Source organism: Mobula birostris, chromosome 7 (genome assembly GCF_030028105.1).
Source record: "Mobula birostris isolate sMobBir1 chromosome 7, sMobBir1.hap1, whole genome shotgun sequence".
In the NCBI taxonomy this organism is placed as follows: domain Eukaryota; kingdom Metazoa; phylum Chordata; class Chondrichthyes; order Myliobatiformes; family Myliobatidae; genus Mobula; species Mobula birostris.
The window spans coordinates 8109337-8128219 of NC_092376.1; the positions used below are offsets into that span (position 1 = coordinate 8109337).

Genomic DNA, 18883 nt, shown 5'->3' on the forward strand with positions numbered 1-18883 from the left:
AGTAACAGAAATTTTGACCGGGGTGCCCAAGCTTTTGCATGCCACTGTACCTATGTACAGTTGAATGACAATAAACTGAGCTTGAACTGGATAGAGTGGACTTTTTCCCAGGGTGAAAATAGCTAATACGAGGGGTATAATTTTAACGTGGTTGGAGGAAAGTATAGGAGGGATGTCAGAGTTAAGTTTTTTACACACAGAGAGGTGGGTGCATGGAACACCCATCCAGTGATGGGGGTAGAGGCAGTTACTTCAGGGACATATAATGAACTCTCAGATAGGCACATAAATGATAGAAAGAATGGAGAGCTATGTGAAAGGGAAGGGTTAGATTGATCTTAGAATAGGTTGAACAGTTGGCACAACATTGTGGGTCAAAGAACATGTACTATGTTATAATATTCTAGGTTTCAATAGGTACATTTATTGTCAGAGAAATGTATGCAATATACTTCCTGAAAATATTTTTCTTTGCAAACATCCACGGAAACAGAGGAGTGCCCCAAAGAATGAATAACAGTTAAATGTTAAAACCGCAAAGCTTCCCTGCTAACTCCCCCCTCCCATGCACAAGCAGCAGCAAGGCAATGACTCCCCCACCAGCAAAAAAGCATTGGCATCCTCCACTGAGCACTTAAGCATGCAGCAAAGCAACAATAAAGACACAGACTTTCAGTACCCCAAAGACTACTAGTTCACCCGGTATTCGACTTACCACAGGTTCTCTCTCTCCCTAATAAGGGAAATAGAGGTGTTGCACTTCACAGCGAGAGGGGAGACATAACAGACAACTAGCTGACTTATGGTGTTAAAAGTCCATTGCGTTGCATTTTCCAAGCCTGTGCCCTGTACTATATGTTAATCTTCTATTAATAAAATACAAATGATTGCTGAGTGAACTTTTGTGTAGAACATAATTCGGTGAATATATTGTAGATCATTCTTATAATGCTCCCGGAACTGTCTCAGCCTGTTCTGTCAATATTTAAGTAAGAGTAGACCCAAATGTAGGTTTGAAAAATATATGACACCATGTCAGAAAGCCTTGTGGCATTTTATCACATTTTTCAAATATCACAAAATGCCTGCATACCTTGTGTGACTTCAAAGTTCTTGGATTGTTCTGGATTGAACTTGAAGTTGGTGAAAGAGTCGGCATAACATTGTGGGCCAAAGGGCCTGTACTTTGCTGTGGTGTTCTATGTCCTATATCACATCCCTCCTCGTCTGGCTTGGTTTTATTGTTTCAAGCAAGGAATCCATTGTGATGGTTGTCATAGGAGTGAGAAAAGGTGTCGCTCGGTTTCCAAGTGGCTTACATTCCCAAAGCTTGAAACTTGGAATAGAACAATTTCTACTGGAGCAGACAACATAATAGCAAATGCTAGTAACATTATCAGGTGAGGCAGCATCCATAGAAGGGAAAACAGTAAACATTTCAGATTTTTTTTTGCTGACACTCAATTTTGCTCTAATAGTACAGACTTTGAAAGGTTTGGTCAGTAATAGGTCCATAAGATAGAGGAGCAGGATTAGGCCATTCAACCCATCAAGTTTGTTCTGCCATTCCATCATGGTTGACTTATTATCCCTCTCAATCCCATTCTCCTGCCTTCTCCCTGTAACCTTTGTCACCCTGACTAATCAAGAATCTATCAACCTCCGCTTTAAATATACTGAATGACTTGGCCTCCATAGCTGCCAGTGGCAGTGAATTCCACAGATTCAGCACCCTCTGGCTAAAGAAGTTCCTTCTCACCTTTGTTCTAAAGGGAAGTCCTTCTATCCTGAGGCTGTGCCCACTGGTCCTGGACTCCCCCACTATAGGAAACATCCTCTCCACATCCACTCTATCTTCATTGTCATTCAGAAGTCTGATGACGGAGGGGAAGAAGCTGTTCCTAAAACATTGAGAGTGTGCCTTCAGGCTCCTGTATCTCTTCTCTGATGATTGTAATGAGAAGAGGGCATGTCCTGGATGGTTCCTTCATGATGAATACCAGGAAGGTTTTCAGTCTCTACTGTCAATTAGGAAACTTGGGTTCAAACCAAAGAAAATGTTATCATTCTACTTCAGCCTCTGGTTTTCAGCAAAAACAGTAATTTCAATTGCAGACAATTTCCTAACTAATTAAGATTACTTGCACCCACTAGGCTAGTAACTTCCCCCAGACTATTAACCCATACTGTGAAATATGTTAAGAAGTTCTTTTCAAAGAAGTATTCTTTGTGCGGCGGCACTGTAGCGTAGCGGTTAGCATAATGCTATTACAACGCCAGCAGCCTGAGTTCAATCCCTCCGTTGTCTGTAAGGAGTTTATAAAATTCATTACTTCTTCAGTTCTTGCTGAAAATTAACATCCACATTTAAACTACAACAGATAATCTCATACATACTAATTGGAAGCTTATACTAAAAAAAATGCAAAGGATACAGTGTAAAGCACATTTTAGAAACAGGTATTTGCTACTTCAATCCTCTTACCCTTCCTCAATTGACCGTAATATATTTTTTTAAGGAATGCACATAAAAGAACTTCATGTAGCAGATTTCTCCGTGGCCATGTGAGTTTCCTCCGGGTGCTCTGCTTTCCTCCCACATTCGGAAGACGTAGGGGTTAGTAGGTGAACTGGTCACATGAGCATAATTGGGCTTTGTGGGCTTGTTAGCTGGAAGGACCGATTACCGTGCTATGTCTCTAAATGAAGCTTTGAGACTGGGTGCAGATAGTGGCTCTCAAAATGCTAAACGTTAATGCAGAGGTTTAAAAAGTCCAACACTAGAGGTAACTTAATGCCAACCATCTGCGAGTCAAGTCCACCAAGGGCACACAGATGTTGTTGTTATTATTACAACATTTTATAATTGTCTGTGGTTACATACCATCTCTTCAGCTCCCATTCCCCAAGGAATCTTACTGGGCAACAGAGTTCAGAGTTCAAGGTAAATTTATTATCAAAATACATATGTGCTACCATATACTAGCCTGAGATAAATTTTCTTGTGGGTATTCCCAGTAGATACAAATAAAGACAATAGAAGTAGTGAAAAACTGCACACAAAGAACCATTGTGCAAAAGTTAACAAAATGTGCAACTACAAAATTATAATAATAAATGCATAATAACTATTGAGAAACAAGAGAAAATCTGCAGATGCTGGCAATCCAAGCAACACACACAAAATGCTGGAGGAACTCAGCAGGCCAGGCAGCTTCTATGGAAAAGAGTTGACGTTGACAGTTGACGTTTTGGGCTGAGAAGTATTGACAACTTGAGTTATAGAGTCCTTGAACACGAGTCTGTAGGTTGTGGAATCAGTTCGGTGTTGGGTGAGTGAAGTTATCCACGCTGATTCAGGAGCCTGATCGTTGAAGGGTAATAACTGTTCCTGAACCTGGTAGTGTGGGACCGAAGGCTTCTGTTCCTCCTTCCCGACGGTAGCAGTGAGAAGAGAGCATAGCCTGGATGGTCGAGGTCCTTGATGATAGATGCTGAAGCTCTGCAGTCCAGGTGTCTCCAGACCCCTTTGCAGTTTGCAGTATCATGAGCAACTGAAATGAGTCAATTCACCCAGTGTGCTCAATGGTGGGAGGTTGCAACTGTATTCGCACCTCAGAAGGCACAGTTGCAAGTTTCTTACCCTCTGGATCTCTGACTTTCCCCCAATTTAGATTCAAGATTCATTGAAACGTGCAATGAAATGCATTGTTTGCTTGGAGGGAATCAGACTCATCCACACTGGTCTGCTGGTCCAACTTGAGAACAGGGATGTCCCACGTCTGCATTGCTGGCCTTCAAAAGAGGACTGGAGACTTAGGCATGCCTTAATTCCTCCCACATCCCTGTCCGTAAACTCCTGACCCCTAACTCCCCTCCCTGTCCCCAAAACCATACCTTTTATTAGTCCTCTTGGGCCCCATCATGCCTACTGGGGCATAGACTGCCAACAATAGCTCATAAGAGTCCTCTGTTCCAGACCAGTCCTCATGTTGCATTCTGTTGTTGCCCATCTTCTTGGTATATCTAGGAAGGAGGTCTTTGGAGCATCTGTTGACATTACTGTAACACAGGGTTTTTTTGGCATTAGGTTACTGGCCCCATGCTCAGCCCTCTTTTTGAAGCCAGGCTTAGGACTGCCCATGGCCAAGTTAAAGCCAGCGCTATGAACTTATAAACAACTAAGTCTGAGTTGCAACCTCGATGTTGACTGCAGCTCGGCATCATCTGTACTTTACCCTCAGGGAATCAGCAAATGACATCCAGGGACAAGGTTGCTGACCACCTGGGGACTGCCTCTGCCAGGAGACTGCACCCAGGAGCACACTGAAAGAAATGGCATACTGCCAAGTATGTCTGACTGCAAGTTTGAAAGTACATTTGAGCATTTTATCTGTCATCAACAGGTCTATCATTTCGGCTAGTGATTTCTACCACTATCACGACCCATTGCACTCTTCTGTTTTATCCTGCACTGAATTCCAGTTCACTGGATCATCAGTTAATCGGGGCAACTCTTAAAGAACAAAAACTCACTGAGAAAATAGCCCGAGTTCCCTTCATTTATTTGGGATAATATACTGCCTAATTGCAATAGGAGGCTGTTGCTGAACAGTTTCTGACTCGAGTGAACTTGTGTGGCCATAAAACACTACACCATGCTTAGAGCAAACAGTTTTTAAATAGCATCAGTTGCATGTACTTGTATTCAAAGAGCAGTGATTTTTGTCACTGATAGTTAGTGAAGAAATAAGCAGTAAGACAATTTGGAACTGTTCTGCTCACCGCAATTTCAAGTGATGCCAGAAACAGCTGAGAGTAAAAATAAAACAATTTCACTACTTAAGCAAGTTAGGAATTGCGAAGAATTTGAAGGTATTGACAATCATCTTGAATATTAAAATGAAAATGAACATTTGGATGGTGCAGTCATGTGAAGCATTGTATGAAGTTAGTGCATTATCTGCACTAGTGTCTGCGCTGATTTTGTTCATTTATAGTCAATCATAAGAACACGGCAGATGAATTCCTCCATCAATGTTAGGAACTAAAACACAGTTTTATAATATTGATAGTGTTCTAATTTGCTTTATATTTCATTTAAATACATAAATTGATACTCAGTTAAATGGTAGTTTGTCTTTTTTATACCTTTTAATTGATTCCATGAAACTTCAGCTAATTGGGTCAGCTGCTTAATTGGTCCAAAATGTACTGGTCCTGATGTGGCCCAGTTAACTGGTGTCCACTGAGAATCAAAACAAACCCCTTGTAGTATCCCTGCTCATGGCCTGTTTTTCCTCTCCCATCAGGGAGCTTTCTTAGCATCCACATCAGGACCACCAGACTCAAAAACCGTTGCTTTCCCCAAACAGTAAGGCTGATCAACACCTCCACCCACTAACCCACCCAACCAGCACTACTTTATCATTTCCTGTCAGTCTCCTTATATAAAGGCACTCCTGTGCCTAGAGTCACTTTATACAATCAATCTGTGTACTGTATATAAGCTGTCTCATCCAATTATATTTATTATATTTTTGTTTTAATATTGCATTCTTTATCTCAATGTGATTTTTTTGTGCAACATCGGATCTAGAGTAACAATTACAGTATTTTTAACTCCTTTACACTTGTATACTGGAAATGACATTGAACAATCTTGACCCTTGAATGTAGGCTCCATTTAAAATGGAAAGATGTAAAAATTTTCAAATCTTAACAAGGAGGTAGTTTGTTTTCTTAAGAGGTGGGCTGATTTGGTCCAGTATCCTTTTCCTGCTACAAAAAAAAAGGCCATGGAACTGTATTCCCCAATTCCGTGCTATTTTGCGTAAAAAGCATGCATTGTTACAGCAAGCTCCTCCGTACGGTTTAAAACTCCAGTGCGTGCTACCAATTAAACATGCCAGGTGATGAATTAGCCAGGTTCAACTCAGGGCCAGACTTTGTACACAGTGCCCCTTTAACATTCGAGGCCATACTAAAGCAAACACACAGTCTCCTGGAAGGGTGAGCCTCAAGTTGTTCGACATGGGAAAGTTTACTTTATTGCGGTGAGAAATGAAAAACAAAATTATTAGTGAATTCCTTTTGTTACATGAGCTGACACCAAATTCATTTTTTTTAAGGGGAGATGGGGAGCTGAGTGGTTTCCAGCCTGTGGGGATCACCCCTTGTTCCTTAGCAGTACTGGATTAAGAGAGAGTGATTACCCCCTAGAGATCTGAAATTAATCCTATATCTACATATATATAGCACTGTGCAAAAGTTTCAGGCACATATATATAACTAAGGTGTCTAGGATTTTTGCACAGTACTGTAATAATTTTATATATTGCACAGTACTGCTTCCACAAAAAAAATTGACATGTGAGTGGTGATAAACCTGATTCTGATATGGGTCTCTGTTGTGGACTAAGCGTGGGAAGGGTACAGGGAGAGGGGAATCATGGTTGGGAAAGGGGAAAGGGAGAGGGGAGGGAGCAGGAAGCACCAGAGCGACATTCTGCAATGATCCAGAACCAGTTTGTCTATGAAGATTCCCAGTCATCCAGATCATTGAATATCAGTCAGTAATAAACCAAGACAAGTGGACTTGCTGTGTTGTCTAGAAGATGTTTCACCACTTATCTGCGAGACTTCTTCAGTTCTGATCCATTATGGGTAGTTTTCCGGTTTTTAATCTCTGTGAGTTGTTTAAAGGTGAGGGTCACGTGATTGCTGTAAACAGCTCACAGAGTTTATAAGCCAGAAAACTAGCCACCATGGATCAGAACTGAAGAAGCCTCTCAGATCAGAGGCGGAACGACTTCTAGACAACAGAGCAAGTCCAGCTGACGATTTACTACTGTTTGATACAATAAACTGCTTGTTAGAATCAAATGACCTTGACTGGCGTCTCAAGGCTGGGTGTGTATGCACCTGCGCTGCACCCCACCCCTGGCACTCCTTCTCTGTCGCCTGTCCCACACCCCTCCCACGGTGCTGCACCCTTGCCATTCCTAATATCCCTTGCTCCTGCCAGATTTACAAACTCGCTCTCCGCTTGGTGTTGACAAATACAATCCTATTCAAAAGTCTTACGTACCCTAGCTGTATATTTATGCCTAAAACTTTAGTACAGTACGGTATGGGTGACCTCTGCTGAGTACCCAGGGCCTGCCCTCTTCTCATTCCTACCACACACTAAATGTTTCAGGAACAGCTTCTTCCCCTCCATAATCAGATTTCTGAATGGTCAATGAACCCGTGAACATTACCTCACTAATTTGCCCTCTTTTGGCTGACTTATTTATTTGTTATTGCAACAGTGTAATTCAGGCAGATTGGGCTCATCAGCCACGGTTGGCAGCTGATCTGGGAGAAGGAAAACTCTGATCTCAAACCTCCACTGCCTTGTGGCTATACCCACTCGTGCAGAAGACTTCAGGAGTAAACCCTGGAAAAAAATCCGGAGCTGGAGTCCCTAAGAGTCCTACATTAGTTCAATGCTGACTGGCAACTCCTGTGATGCTACTGGTACCAACCAAACTGTATCGGTCTATGTTGTTCCTTTGGGTTCATGAGATGCGTGGAGGGGGGGAGCTTGCTGCATGGGCAACAGCTTGCTCTCCATGTCGTACAGCCCAAACTTGCATATCTAGACAGCTAGGGCACAATATCCATGGTCAACTCTGACCAACAGAAGCCGCAAACTGAGACTCAACAGTGTAATTAAAATTTAGCTTTATTTATCACACGTACATCAAAACAAAGTTTTAGATGTCATTCAGCATGACACCTAAGTCTTTGACAAACTTCTCTAGGTGTGGAGGAGAGTACATTGACTGGCTGCATCCCAGCCTGGTATGGAAACACCAATGCCCTTGAATAGAAAATCCTACAAAAATAGTGATAGGTTAAGTCCATCTCCACCACTGGGCACATCTACACAAAGTGTTGTCACAGGAAAGCAGCATCCATCATCACGGATACCTACCATACAGGTCAGACTCGCTTCCCATTGCTGCTTTCAAGAAGAAGGTACAGGAGCCTCAGGACTCACTATACCAGGTTCAGGAACAGTTATTACCCCTGAACCATCAGGCTCTTGAATCAAAGGGGATAACTTCATTCAGCTTCACTTGCCCCATTATTGAAATGTTCCCACAATCTGTGGACCCAGTTTCAAGGGCTCTTCATCTCATGTTTTTGATATTTATTGCTGATTTAGTAATGATTATTATTTCTTTTGTTTTATATTTGCACGGTTCGTTTTCTTTTGCACAATGATTGAACACCTAGTTCGTGTAGTCTTTCACTGATTCTATTATGGTTATTATTCTACTGCGGATTTACTGTAAGAAAGTGAATCTCAGGTTGTATATGGTGATATGTATGTACTTTGATAATTAACTTACTTCGAACTTTGAGCATAGAGTGAAATGCGTCATTTGCATCAAATCAAATCAGTGTGGACTGCGCTGTGGGGGGCCGTGGGCAGCCCACAAGTGTCGCCACAGTAGTGGCACCATCATAGCATGCCCACAACTCACTAACTCTAACCTCTGTGTCTTTGGAATGTGAGAGGAACCAGAGCACCTTCAGTCACTGAGAGAACATAAGAGTTGGAATGTAATGTTGAATTTGTATAAGGCATTGGTAAGGCCAAATCTGGAGTATTGTGTACAGTTCTGGTCACCGAGTTATAGGAAAGATGTCAATAAATTGAGAAAGTACAGAGGAGGTTTACTAAAATGTTCCCTGGGTTTCATCTCGTAAGTTACAGGGAAAGGGTGAACAAGTTAGGTCTTTATTCTTTGGAGTATAGAAGGTTGAGGGGGGACTTGATAGAGGTGTTTAAAATTATGAGGGAGATAGATACAGTTGACGTGGTGAGACTTTTTCCATTGAGAGTGGGGAAGATTCAAACAAAAGGACATGGGTTGAGAATTAGAGGACAGAAGTTTAGGGGTAACATGAGGGGGAACTTCTTTACTCAGAGAGTGGTAGCTGTGTGGAATGAGCTTCCAGCAGAAGTGGTTGAGGCAGGTTCTATGTTGTTGTTTAAAGTTAAATTGGATAGATATATGGACAGGAAAGGAATGGATGGTTATGGGCTGAATGCAGGTCAGTGGGACTAGGATAGGGTAAGAGTTCAGCACAGACTAGAAGGGCCGAGATGGCCTGTTTCCGTGCTGTAGTTGTTATATGGTTATATAGGAGACTACCATGCATAAAAACAAGATGGGTCAGTTTGTGAAACAGTTTCTTCCCCCAGGCCACTAGGCTTCTGAAGTCCCATCCACATCACATTTGGTGTCACTGGTTAATCTGTTTCATACCTTACAATAATTTAATATGAATGCGCTTTAATTTGTTATATATGTGATATTCATCTGTAAATTTTATCCTTTCCTTCCTAACATCATATTTATATGTGTTATGTGTACTACTGTGCTTTACACCCTGATTCAGAGAAGTGTTTTCTCATTTCTATATACATTATATGGTTATATACATGTATACAATTAAATGAAAATACTTGATTTGACAAAAAATGGCAGTAATCGAACAGCAGGTGCTGTAAAGCGATGTACTAACCACTGCACTACTGTGCTTCCCTATTAAAGAATAAGCTCTTTAAGCCAAGCGTACCCAAATCCTTCGGAAATGATTAGTAATTCTTCTCCTTGAGGCTGGCTTACTTGGTGCAGCATGGTAGCATAGCAATTAGCACAGCACTTTATAGTACAAGCAAACTTGGTTCAATTCCCACCACTGCCTGTGATCTTGTGGATTTCCTCCAGGTGTTCTGGTTTCCTCCCACAGTCCAAAGACGTGCTGATTAATAGACTAATTGGTCATTATAAATTGGCCCCTGATTAGGCTCAGATTAAATGGGGGGATTGCTGGGAGGCATGTTTCGAGGGGCCAGAAGGGCCTGTTCTGTACTGTATATCAATAAATAAATCCCATTTCCCCAAACTACTCCAGCAGCGTCGTAACATTGAATTTGACACTACCTTAGTGATAAGCGTCACCAATAGCAATTAACTTTGAATATGAAATCTTCATTACCCATGCTGTAATTGGAAAAAAAATGTTAAACATGCAGCTCCTTCATTAAGAGGGCCATCAGTTACCACCTACTCATTTATTTAATTGCCATACTCCTCTAATGGATTCTGTAATGCCTCCCTTGGGCTTAGGAGGTGGGGGGGGGGGCGGGCACAGATTTAAGCTGATTGAAAGAATGATTAAAATCAAAGTAAATTTATTATCAAAGTGCAAACATGTAACCTAAGAGTCATTTCATTTACAGGAAAATAAAGAAATACTGTACATTATAATTTATGCAAAACTATCCATTTTGTAAGAAAGGCAGGCAAAAGAAGACAAATTGTACAAATAATAAAAAAGTAAATAAATAATCCTCAGTACTACCTACCCCTCCACCTATCTTTGTATCTTCTGCCAAGGTAGAGCAATAGATGTAGATGTAGTGTACATGGATTTCAGCAAGGCATTTGATAAGGTACCCCATGCAAGGCTTATTGAGAAAGTAAGGAGGCATGGGATCCAAGGGGACATTGCTTTGTGGATCCTGAACTGGCTTGCCCACAGAAAGCAAAGTGTGGTTGTAGAGGGGTCATATTCTGCATGGAGGCCGGTGACCAGTGGTGTGCCTCAGGGATCTGTTCTGGGACCCTTCGTGATTTTTATAAATGACCTGGATGAGGAAGTGGAGGGATGGGTTAGTAAACTTGCTGATGACACAAAGGTTGGGGGTGTTGTGGATAGTGTGGAGGGCTGTCGGAGGTTGCAGCGGGACATGGATAGGATGCAAAACTGGGCTGAGAAGTAGTCCATAGGACACTCAAAGCTGCTGCGCAGGTTGACTCTGTGGTTAAGAAGGCATACGGTGCATTGGCCTTCATCAATCATGGGATTGAGTTCAAGAGCCAAGACGTAATGTTACAGCTATATAGGACCCTGGTCAGACCCCACTTGGAGTACTGCGCTCAGTTCTGGTCACCTCACTGCAGGAAGGATGTGGAAACTATAGAAAGGGTGCAGATGAGATTTACAAGGATGTTACCTGGATCGGGGAGCATGCCTTATGAGAATAAGTTGAGAGGACTTGGCCTTTCTCCCTGCAGAGGCAGAGGATGAGAGGTGACCTGATAGAGGTGTATAAGATGATGAGGGGCATTGATTGTGTAGATAGAGGCTTTTTCCCACAGCTGAATTGGCTAAAACAAGAGGGCACGGTTTTATGGTGCTGGGGAGTAGGTACAGAGGAGGTGTCAGGGGTAAGTTTTTTACACAGAGAGTGGTGAGTGGGTGAAATGGGCTGCCAGTGACTGTGGTGGAGCCGGATACAAATAGGGTCTTTTAAGAGATTCCTGGATAGGTACATGGAGCTTACAAAAATAGAGGGCTATTGGTAACCTAGGTAATTTCTAAAGTAGGTACATGTTCGGCACAGCATTGTGGATTTTCTATGTTTCTATAATACTGAGAACATGAGTTGTAGAGTCCATGAAAATGAGTCTGTTGGTTGTGGAATAAGTTCGGTGTTAAGTTGAGTGAAGTTCATCACACTGGTTCAGGTTGGATGTTTGAGATGTAATAACAGTTCTTGAACCTGGTGGTCTGGGACCTAAAGGCTCCTGAACTTTCATCCTGATGACAGCAGTGCCAAGTGAACAAGGTCTGGATGGTAGGGGTCTTTGATGATGGATGCTCCTTTCTTCTGGCAGCATTTCATGCAAATGTGCTCATTGATGGGGTGAGCTTTCCCTGTGATGGACTGGGGTGTGTTCACCACTTTCTGTCGACTTTTCTGTTCCCGGGCATTGGTGTTGGTGGAGTTGAGGAATTTCCTCAAATTAGTGAAAACTCCATCATGCAGTCTGAGAAGAATCTGAATCTGGTTTAATATCACTGGCATGTGTCGTGAAGTGTATTGTTTTGCAGCAGCAGGACATTGTAATGCATAATAATTAAAGAATCTATAAATTCCAATAAGAAGTATATTTAAATATTATGTAAGAAGTGGAAACATTGAACATAAAAATATTGAGTCAGTATACATGGGTTCATTGCCCATTCAGAAATCTGATGGTGAAGGGGAAGAACCTCTTCATAAAGCATTGTGTGTGTGTCTTCAGGCTCCTGTACCTCTTCCTTGAGAATAGAAATAAGAAGAGGGAATGTCCTGGGTGACGGAGGTCCTTAATGATGGATGCAGCCTTTTTGAGGCATCGCCTTGTGAAGATTTCCTCGATGCTGAGGAGGCTAGTGTCCATATTTTTCTAAGCAAGGCTTCGATGTGAAACATGCTTAAGTTGTGGTAACATCTGACGCCATCTGTTTTGTAACTTCCCACTGAGAAAAAGAAATGCATGGCTCCTATTTATTTTAAACTTTTGGACAGCATGTCCAATGAATTATCATGTCCCTTTATCATACTTGGAGAGCTGTGCTCAGTTCTGTCTGGTCCCCTCATCATGGGAAAGATGTGGAAGATTTAGAGAGGGTGCAGAGGAGATTTACCAGGATGCTGTGGATTAGAGAGCATGTCCTACGAGGATAGGTTGAGCAAGCTAGGGCTTTTCTCTTTGGAATAAAGGAGGATGAGAGGTGACTTGATAGAGGTGTATCAGATGATAAGAGGCATAGACACAGTAGACAGCCAGAGAACTTTTCCCAGGGCAGAAATGATTAACACAAGAGGGGCATAATTTTAAAGTTATTGAAGGAAAGTAATCAAAGCTAGGTTTTTATACAGTGAGTGGTATGTGCATGGAAAGTGCTGCCAGAAGTGGTTGTAGATTTGGGACATTTGATAGATTCTTAGATTGGCACCTGGATGATAGGAAAAATGGAAGGCTATGTGGAAGGGAAGGGTTAGATTGATTGTAGAGTAGGTTAAAAGATCGGCACAATGTTGCAGGCTGAAGTGCCTGTTCTCTGTTCTATTTACCATTGAAGACTGAACAGGTTTAAATCCCTTGTGTGGCTATTGCTTAGTAGCAGGTACAGTAAGCAAAGGTTTTTAAATGGTCCTCAGCATATTCCTTAATTCCTCAAGGAATTTTCCTTTGCCTTTGCAACTTCTGTTGGAGTACAGGAGGAGGAATGTTAGATTAATAGTGAAGTTCTATAGTTGTTTAAATCCAATTTTTAGGTCAAGGGAAGACTTGAGCAAGACTCATTAATGTTACTTGTGGGGCTGTGAAAGCATTTATGTGTCGAGGGGGGCAGATGGAAAAAACATTGTTAACGCTTTGAAAGTTTGCCTTCTATTTTATTTCTCAAACACACTTCATTCCAGCCAGTGGGTCAAGCAGCATTGGTGGAGCCAAAGGTGCAGTTGATATCTCAAGTTGAGACTCTGGTGGTGTGAGACCTAAAATTCCTGCAGCAGCAGGAAGAGAGCATGACCTGCATGGTGTGCATCCTTGATGATGGATGCTGCTGCCTTGTGGCAGTGCTCCTTGTAGATGTGTTCAATGGTGGGGAAGGCTTCTCCTGAGATGGACTAGGTGGTATCACTGTTTTTGTAGGCTTTCCATTCTTGGCCATTGGTGTTCCCATACCCATCTGTGATGCAACCAGTCAGGATACTCTGCACTGTCATCTAAAGAAGATTTTTTTTGCATTATTTATTTTGTAATTTACAATGATTTTATGTCTTTGCACTGTATGGCTACCGCAAAGCAACAAATTTCATGACGTAATGTATATCAGCGACAATGAACCTGATATTGATTTCCCTTTGCAGCCATAAATAGGAAAAGTTGAAGACAGTGTAGAATGGTATCTTGTTTATTGTCATCTGACAGTACATATATACAACTAAACGAAGCAAGGCTGCTCCGGACCACACTGCACCCACAAAAGATGTATCACACACAGCACAAAAAAACAAATATTACAATAAATAAGTTAATAAAATAGAATGCAAAATGCATGTAGTGTGCAGCACAGGTAAACAGTAAAGATCTCTTCAACAATGAAACATTGGTGGTGGCAGAGCATTCATTAGTCTGACAGAGGAGAGGAGCTGTTACCCAGTCTAACAGTCCGGCTCCTGATGCTCCTCTACCTCCTACCGGACAGTAGTGGGTCAAAGAGATTGTGGGATGGTGGTAGGGATCCTCAACAATGAGTCAGGCCCTTCGTCTACAGTGTTCCCAGTAAACGTCACAAATAGGGGGAAAGAAGTCCCTAGTGGTCCTCTTGACATTTTTTAATTGTTGTCTGTAAAATCTGTTCAAGATTGTCAAAAATATTTCTGGACAGTTTTGAGAAGACTGACGGCCTTCTGAGCTTGGAGGTGGCCGTTTGATTGGCTGGAGTCTGATGTGTCCGCTTGTGAAACAAATGGACCTTACCAGTCAAATAACCCTTTCCTGTTCACTGTTTTGGCACACGTTTGTTTTCATTTTGTTCAAATTTTACTGCAGTCATTTTTTATTTGCCGTTCCAGAACGTATTCATTTGCGGGGGAGAGCAGTCATTATTCTTAAACTATTTTCCAGTATCTTGGATGTGTCACAACTTTGTGCTGAAGAGGCATAAATATGTGATCGCATTCTTTCTCGATAACCCCCTCATTGGCCCCCTTGTCACTCTGGTATATCTGTCAAAGCAATAACTTTTAACCATTAAAGGGAAGAAAGATTGAAGATTGTTTATCGTTATTCACCAGTACACAAGTGTAAAGGAGAACAAAATGATTCTTACTCCAGATCTGATGCAGCATTAAAAAAATTACTATTAAGGACATAATTTTGAAATACACAATAATAGACAATAGACATTAGGTGCAGGAGTAGGCCATTTGGCCCTTAGACATCTTGCAGATTAACAGTGTGGTGACTGGGTCATGCTGTTCTCCTTGTGCACAAGTAAAATAAAGTATGATTTAGTTGTAAGTGAATGTGTGCTTTGCGTCCAGTTAAAGTATGATTGAGTGCCTAACTGAATGTGTGTGTTCTGAGTTCAGTTATTGGCAATGACAAACACATTACCGCCAAATGTCTGTCAAGTGCGCGTATTTTCTGCTGAGTCACTACATTAGCATTTTATTTCCCATTGAATGTCATCATAGAAAAGCTTTATTGTGTTTTACACCACTGAAGAGTGTTTTGAAACCATTTACAGTGCTGGTTCCCCAGATATCTCTAACTCTAGGTTCTCTGTGTGCTTGCTTTCATAGGTTCCCTCTGTATCCAAGAGGAGGAGAGAAGTTTCAGTTTGAATATGGAGTTTATCTACTAAACAAAAATATTGCACAGGTAGGCATGATGATGAGAACACAAGAGCAAGTGAAGCAAGCAACTCTGGGTGGGGAAGTATCTACAACTCACGTTCTCAATATTTATTACTTATTTATTATCATTTATTATTGTATTTGCACAATTTGTTGTCTTGCATGTTGATTGTTCTTTGTTCATGTGCAGTTTTTCATTAATTTTATTATATTCCTTTGTATTTACTGTGAATGCCTGCAAGAAAATTCATCTCAGGGTTGTATATGTGACTTGTATGTATGTTGTTAGTAAACTTACTTGGACTTTGAATTCCTGGTATGTTGGTTATGGAAAAGAGCAGTGGATGTGATTTGAAATAACTTCGAACACTTGTATCAGCATCAATACATATGTACAGTACTGTGCAAAAATCTTAGGCACGTATATAGAGTTAGGTTGCCTAAGACTTTTGCACAGTACTGTATTTGACTTTGTAAACCTGGCAGGAGCAAAGGTTGTTAGGAATGGTGATGGTGAAGCACCATCGGTGGGGTGTGCGGCAGGTGGCAGGGAAGGAATGTCAGGAGTGGGCTTGGCATGAGTGCAGACACGTCATTTGATTCCAAACAATTGGTTTATTAATCATTACAGAATGTCTCTCTGGTGCTTCTCGTTCCTCCCCTCTCGTTCCCCCTTCCCACTCTCAGTTCACAATAGGGACCCATATCAGAATCAAGTTTATCATCATTCACATGTCCTGAAATTTGCTTCTTTTTTGCGACAGCAGTACAGTGCGATACTGCTATATTTACTACTATAGTACTGACTTATATGTATGTTGATAGTACTATAGTACTGTGCAAAAGTCTCAGGCACCCTAGCTATATGCATTAGACTTTTGCACAGTACTGTATTAGATTAGATTCAACTTTATTGTCATTGTGCTGAGTACGGATACAAAGCCAATGAAATGCTGTTAGCATCGAACCAGAAATCCAAAGAATATTGTTACTTACAAAATAACTGCGAATAAAAAGTAAGTGCTACAGCACACAAATATAAAAGTATTGCGACAGTACAATATGGGTGCAATACTGCTTAGTGCTGTGATGTGAGGTTCAGCAGAGTCACAGCCTCAGGAAAGAAGCTCTTCCTGTGCCTGCTGGTGTGGGAGTGGAGGCTCCTCTAGCACCTACCGGATGGGAGGAGAGTAAAAAGTCCATGGTTAGGGTGACTAGGTTTGCAGGGGGAGGGGAACCAGAGTGTTAGGGCAGATAGTGAGGTGGAGGAGGATAAAGGTCATGCAAGAACTACAAGTATAGTGCATGGAGTAAAGCTGGATCTAACATATAAAGAGGCTTTGAGGAAAGAGAAGCAGAATAAAGGGTGTAAAAGTAGTAAGGTAGAAGGGCTAAAGTGCGTGTACTTCAATGCAAGAAGGATCAGGAACAAAGGTAATGAACGGAGAGCTTAGATACATACATGGAATTATGATGTAGTGGCCATTACAGAGACTTGGCTGGCACCAGGGCAGGAATGGATTCTCAATATTCCTGGATTTCAGTGCTTTAAAAGGGATAGAGAGGGGGCAGAAAAGGAAAGGAGGGGTGGCATTACTGGATACCATTACAGCTACAGAAAGGGTGGGTAATGTAGCAGGATCCTCTTTTGATTCAGTATGGGTAGAAGTCAGGAACAGGAGGGGAGCAGTTACTCTGTTGGGGGTATTCTGTAGGCCCCCTGGTAGCAGCAGAGATACAGAGGAGCAGATTTTGGAAAGGTGAAAAAATAACAATTGTTGTTATGGGTGAAAGAAAAATGATGGAGGACTATGTAGGAAGGAACAGCTAGATTGATCTTTGAGTAGGTTAAAAGGTTGGCACAACAATGTGGGCCAAAGGGCTTGTACTGTGTAGTAATGTTCTATGAATGTACAGTACTGTGCAGAAGTCATAGGCACACGTAAAAAAATCTGTAAAGTGCCAGTGCTTTCAAAAATAATGAAAAGTATCTAAATATCAAAAAGATTACTATAAAGAGCAGCAGAGAGTAAAAAGAAACTAAATCAAATCAGCATTTGGTGTGACTACCCTTCGGCTTTAAAACTGCGTCAATTCTCTTAGCAACACACATAAAAGTTGCTGGTGAACACAGCAGGCCAGGCAGCATCTCTAGGAAGAGGTACAGTCGATGTTTCGGGCCGAGACCCTTCGTCAGGACTAACTGAAAGAAAAGCTAGTAAGAGATTTGAAAGTGGGAGGGGGAGTCCGAAATGATAGAAGACAGGAGGGGGAGGGATGGAGCCAAGAGCTGGACAGGTGATTGGCAAAAGGGATATGAGAGGATCATAGGACAGGAGGCCCAGGGAGAAGGAAAAGTTGGGGTGGGGGGGTGGGTGGCAGGAGTCCAGAGGATAGGCAAGGGGTATAGTGAGAGGGACAGAGGGAGAAAAAGGAGAGCGAGAAAAAGAATGTGTGTATATAAATAAATAGCGGATGGGGTATGAGGGGGAGGTGGGGCATTAGCAGAAGTTTGAGGAGTCAATGTTCACGCCATCACGTTGGAGGCTACCCAGATGGAATATAAGGTGTTGTTCTTCCAACCTGAGTGTGGCTTCATCTTTACAGTAGAGGAGGCCATGGATAGACATACCAGAATGGGAATGGGACGTGGAATTAAAATGTGTGGCCACTGGGAGATCCTGCTTTCTCTGGCGGACAGAGCGTAGGTGTTCAGCGAAACAATCTCCCAGTCTGCGTCGGGTCTCGCCAATATACAGAAGGTCACATTGGGAGCACCAGACACAGTATATCACCCCAGCTGACTCACGGGTGAAGTGTCACCTCACCTGGAAGGACTGTCTGGGGCCACCTCCCCCTCGTACCCCATCCGTTATTTATTTATACACCACCTCCCCCTTGTACCCCATCCGTTATTTATTTATATACACACATTCTTTTTCTCTCTCTCCTTTTTCTCCCTCTGACTATACCCCTTGCCCATCCTCTGGGTTTTTTCCCCCCTCCCCCTTTTCCTTCTCCCTGGGCCTCCTGTCCCATGATCCTCTCATATCCCTTTTGCCAATCAACTGTCCAACTCTTGGCTCCATCCCTCCCCCTCCTGTCTTCTCCTATCATTTCAGATCTCCCCCTCCCCCTCCCACTTTTAAATCCCTTACTAGCTCTTTCTTTAGTTAGTCCTGACGAAGGGTCTCGGCCCGAAACGTCGACTGTACCTCTTCCTAGAGATGTTGCCTGGCCTGCTGCGTTCACCAGCAACTTTTATGTGTGTTGCTTGAAATTCCAGCATCTGGAGATTTCCTCGTGTTTGCTTTTTCAATTCTCTTAGGTACACTCTCATGTAGTTTTATAAGGAAGTCGGCTGGTAATTCATGCCTAGCATCTTGGAGAACTTGTCACAGTTCTTCTGCAGACTTTGGCTGTCTCATTTGCTTCTGTCTCTCTAGGTAATCCCAGACAGCTTGAATGATGTGAGATCAGGGCTCTGTGGAGGCCATACCATCTGAAACCATGTAAAAAATCTAGGGTGCCTAAAACTTTTGCACAGTACTGTATCTCTTGGTCTCCCTTTCATGGGAGCTCTGTTTCAGATCCAAATTTTGAAATTTTTTTTTT

At 42.1% G+C, this 18883-nt stretch overlaps 1 protein-coding gene across 2 annotated transcripts in view; it reads left to right on the forward strand.

The window, feature by feature from the left end:
* Positions 1-18883, forward strand: part of uvrag (UV radiation resistance associated gene) — a 438674-nt gene that overhangs the window by 316947 nt on the left and 102844 nt on the right. For both annotated transcript variants that reach the window (XM_072262586.1, XM_072262587.1), the window contains exon 13: positions 15215-15293. In XM_072262586.1, the coding sequence (XP_072118687.1) occupies positions 15215-15293 (79 nt within the window). The remainder of the gene's footprint in view (positions 1-15214; positions 15294-18883) is intronic.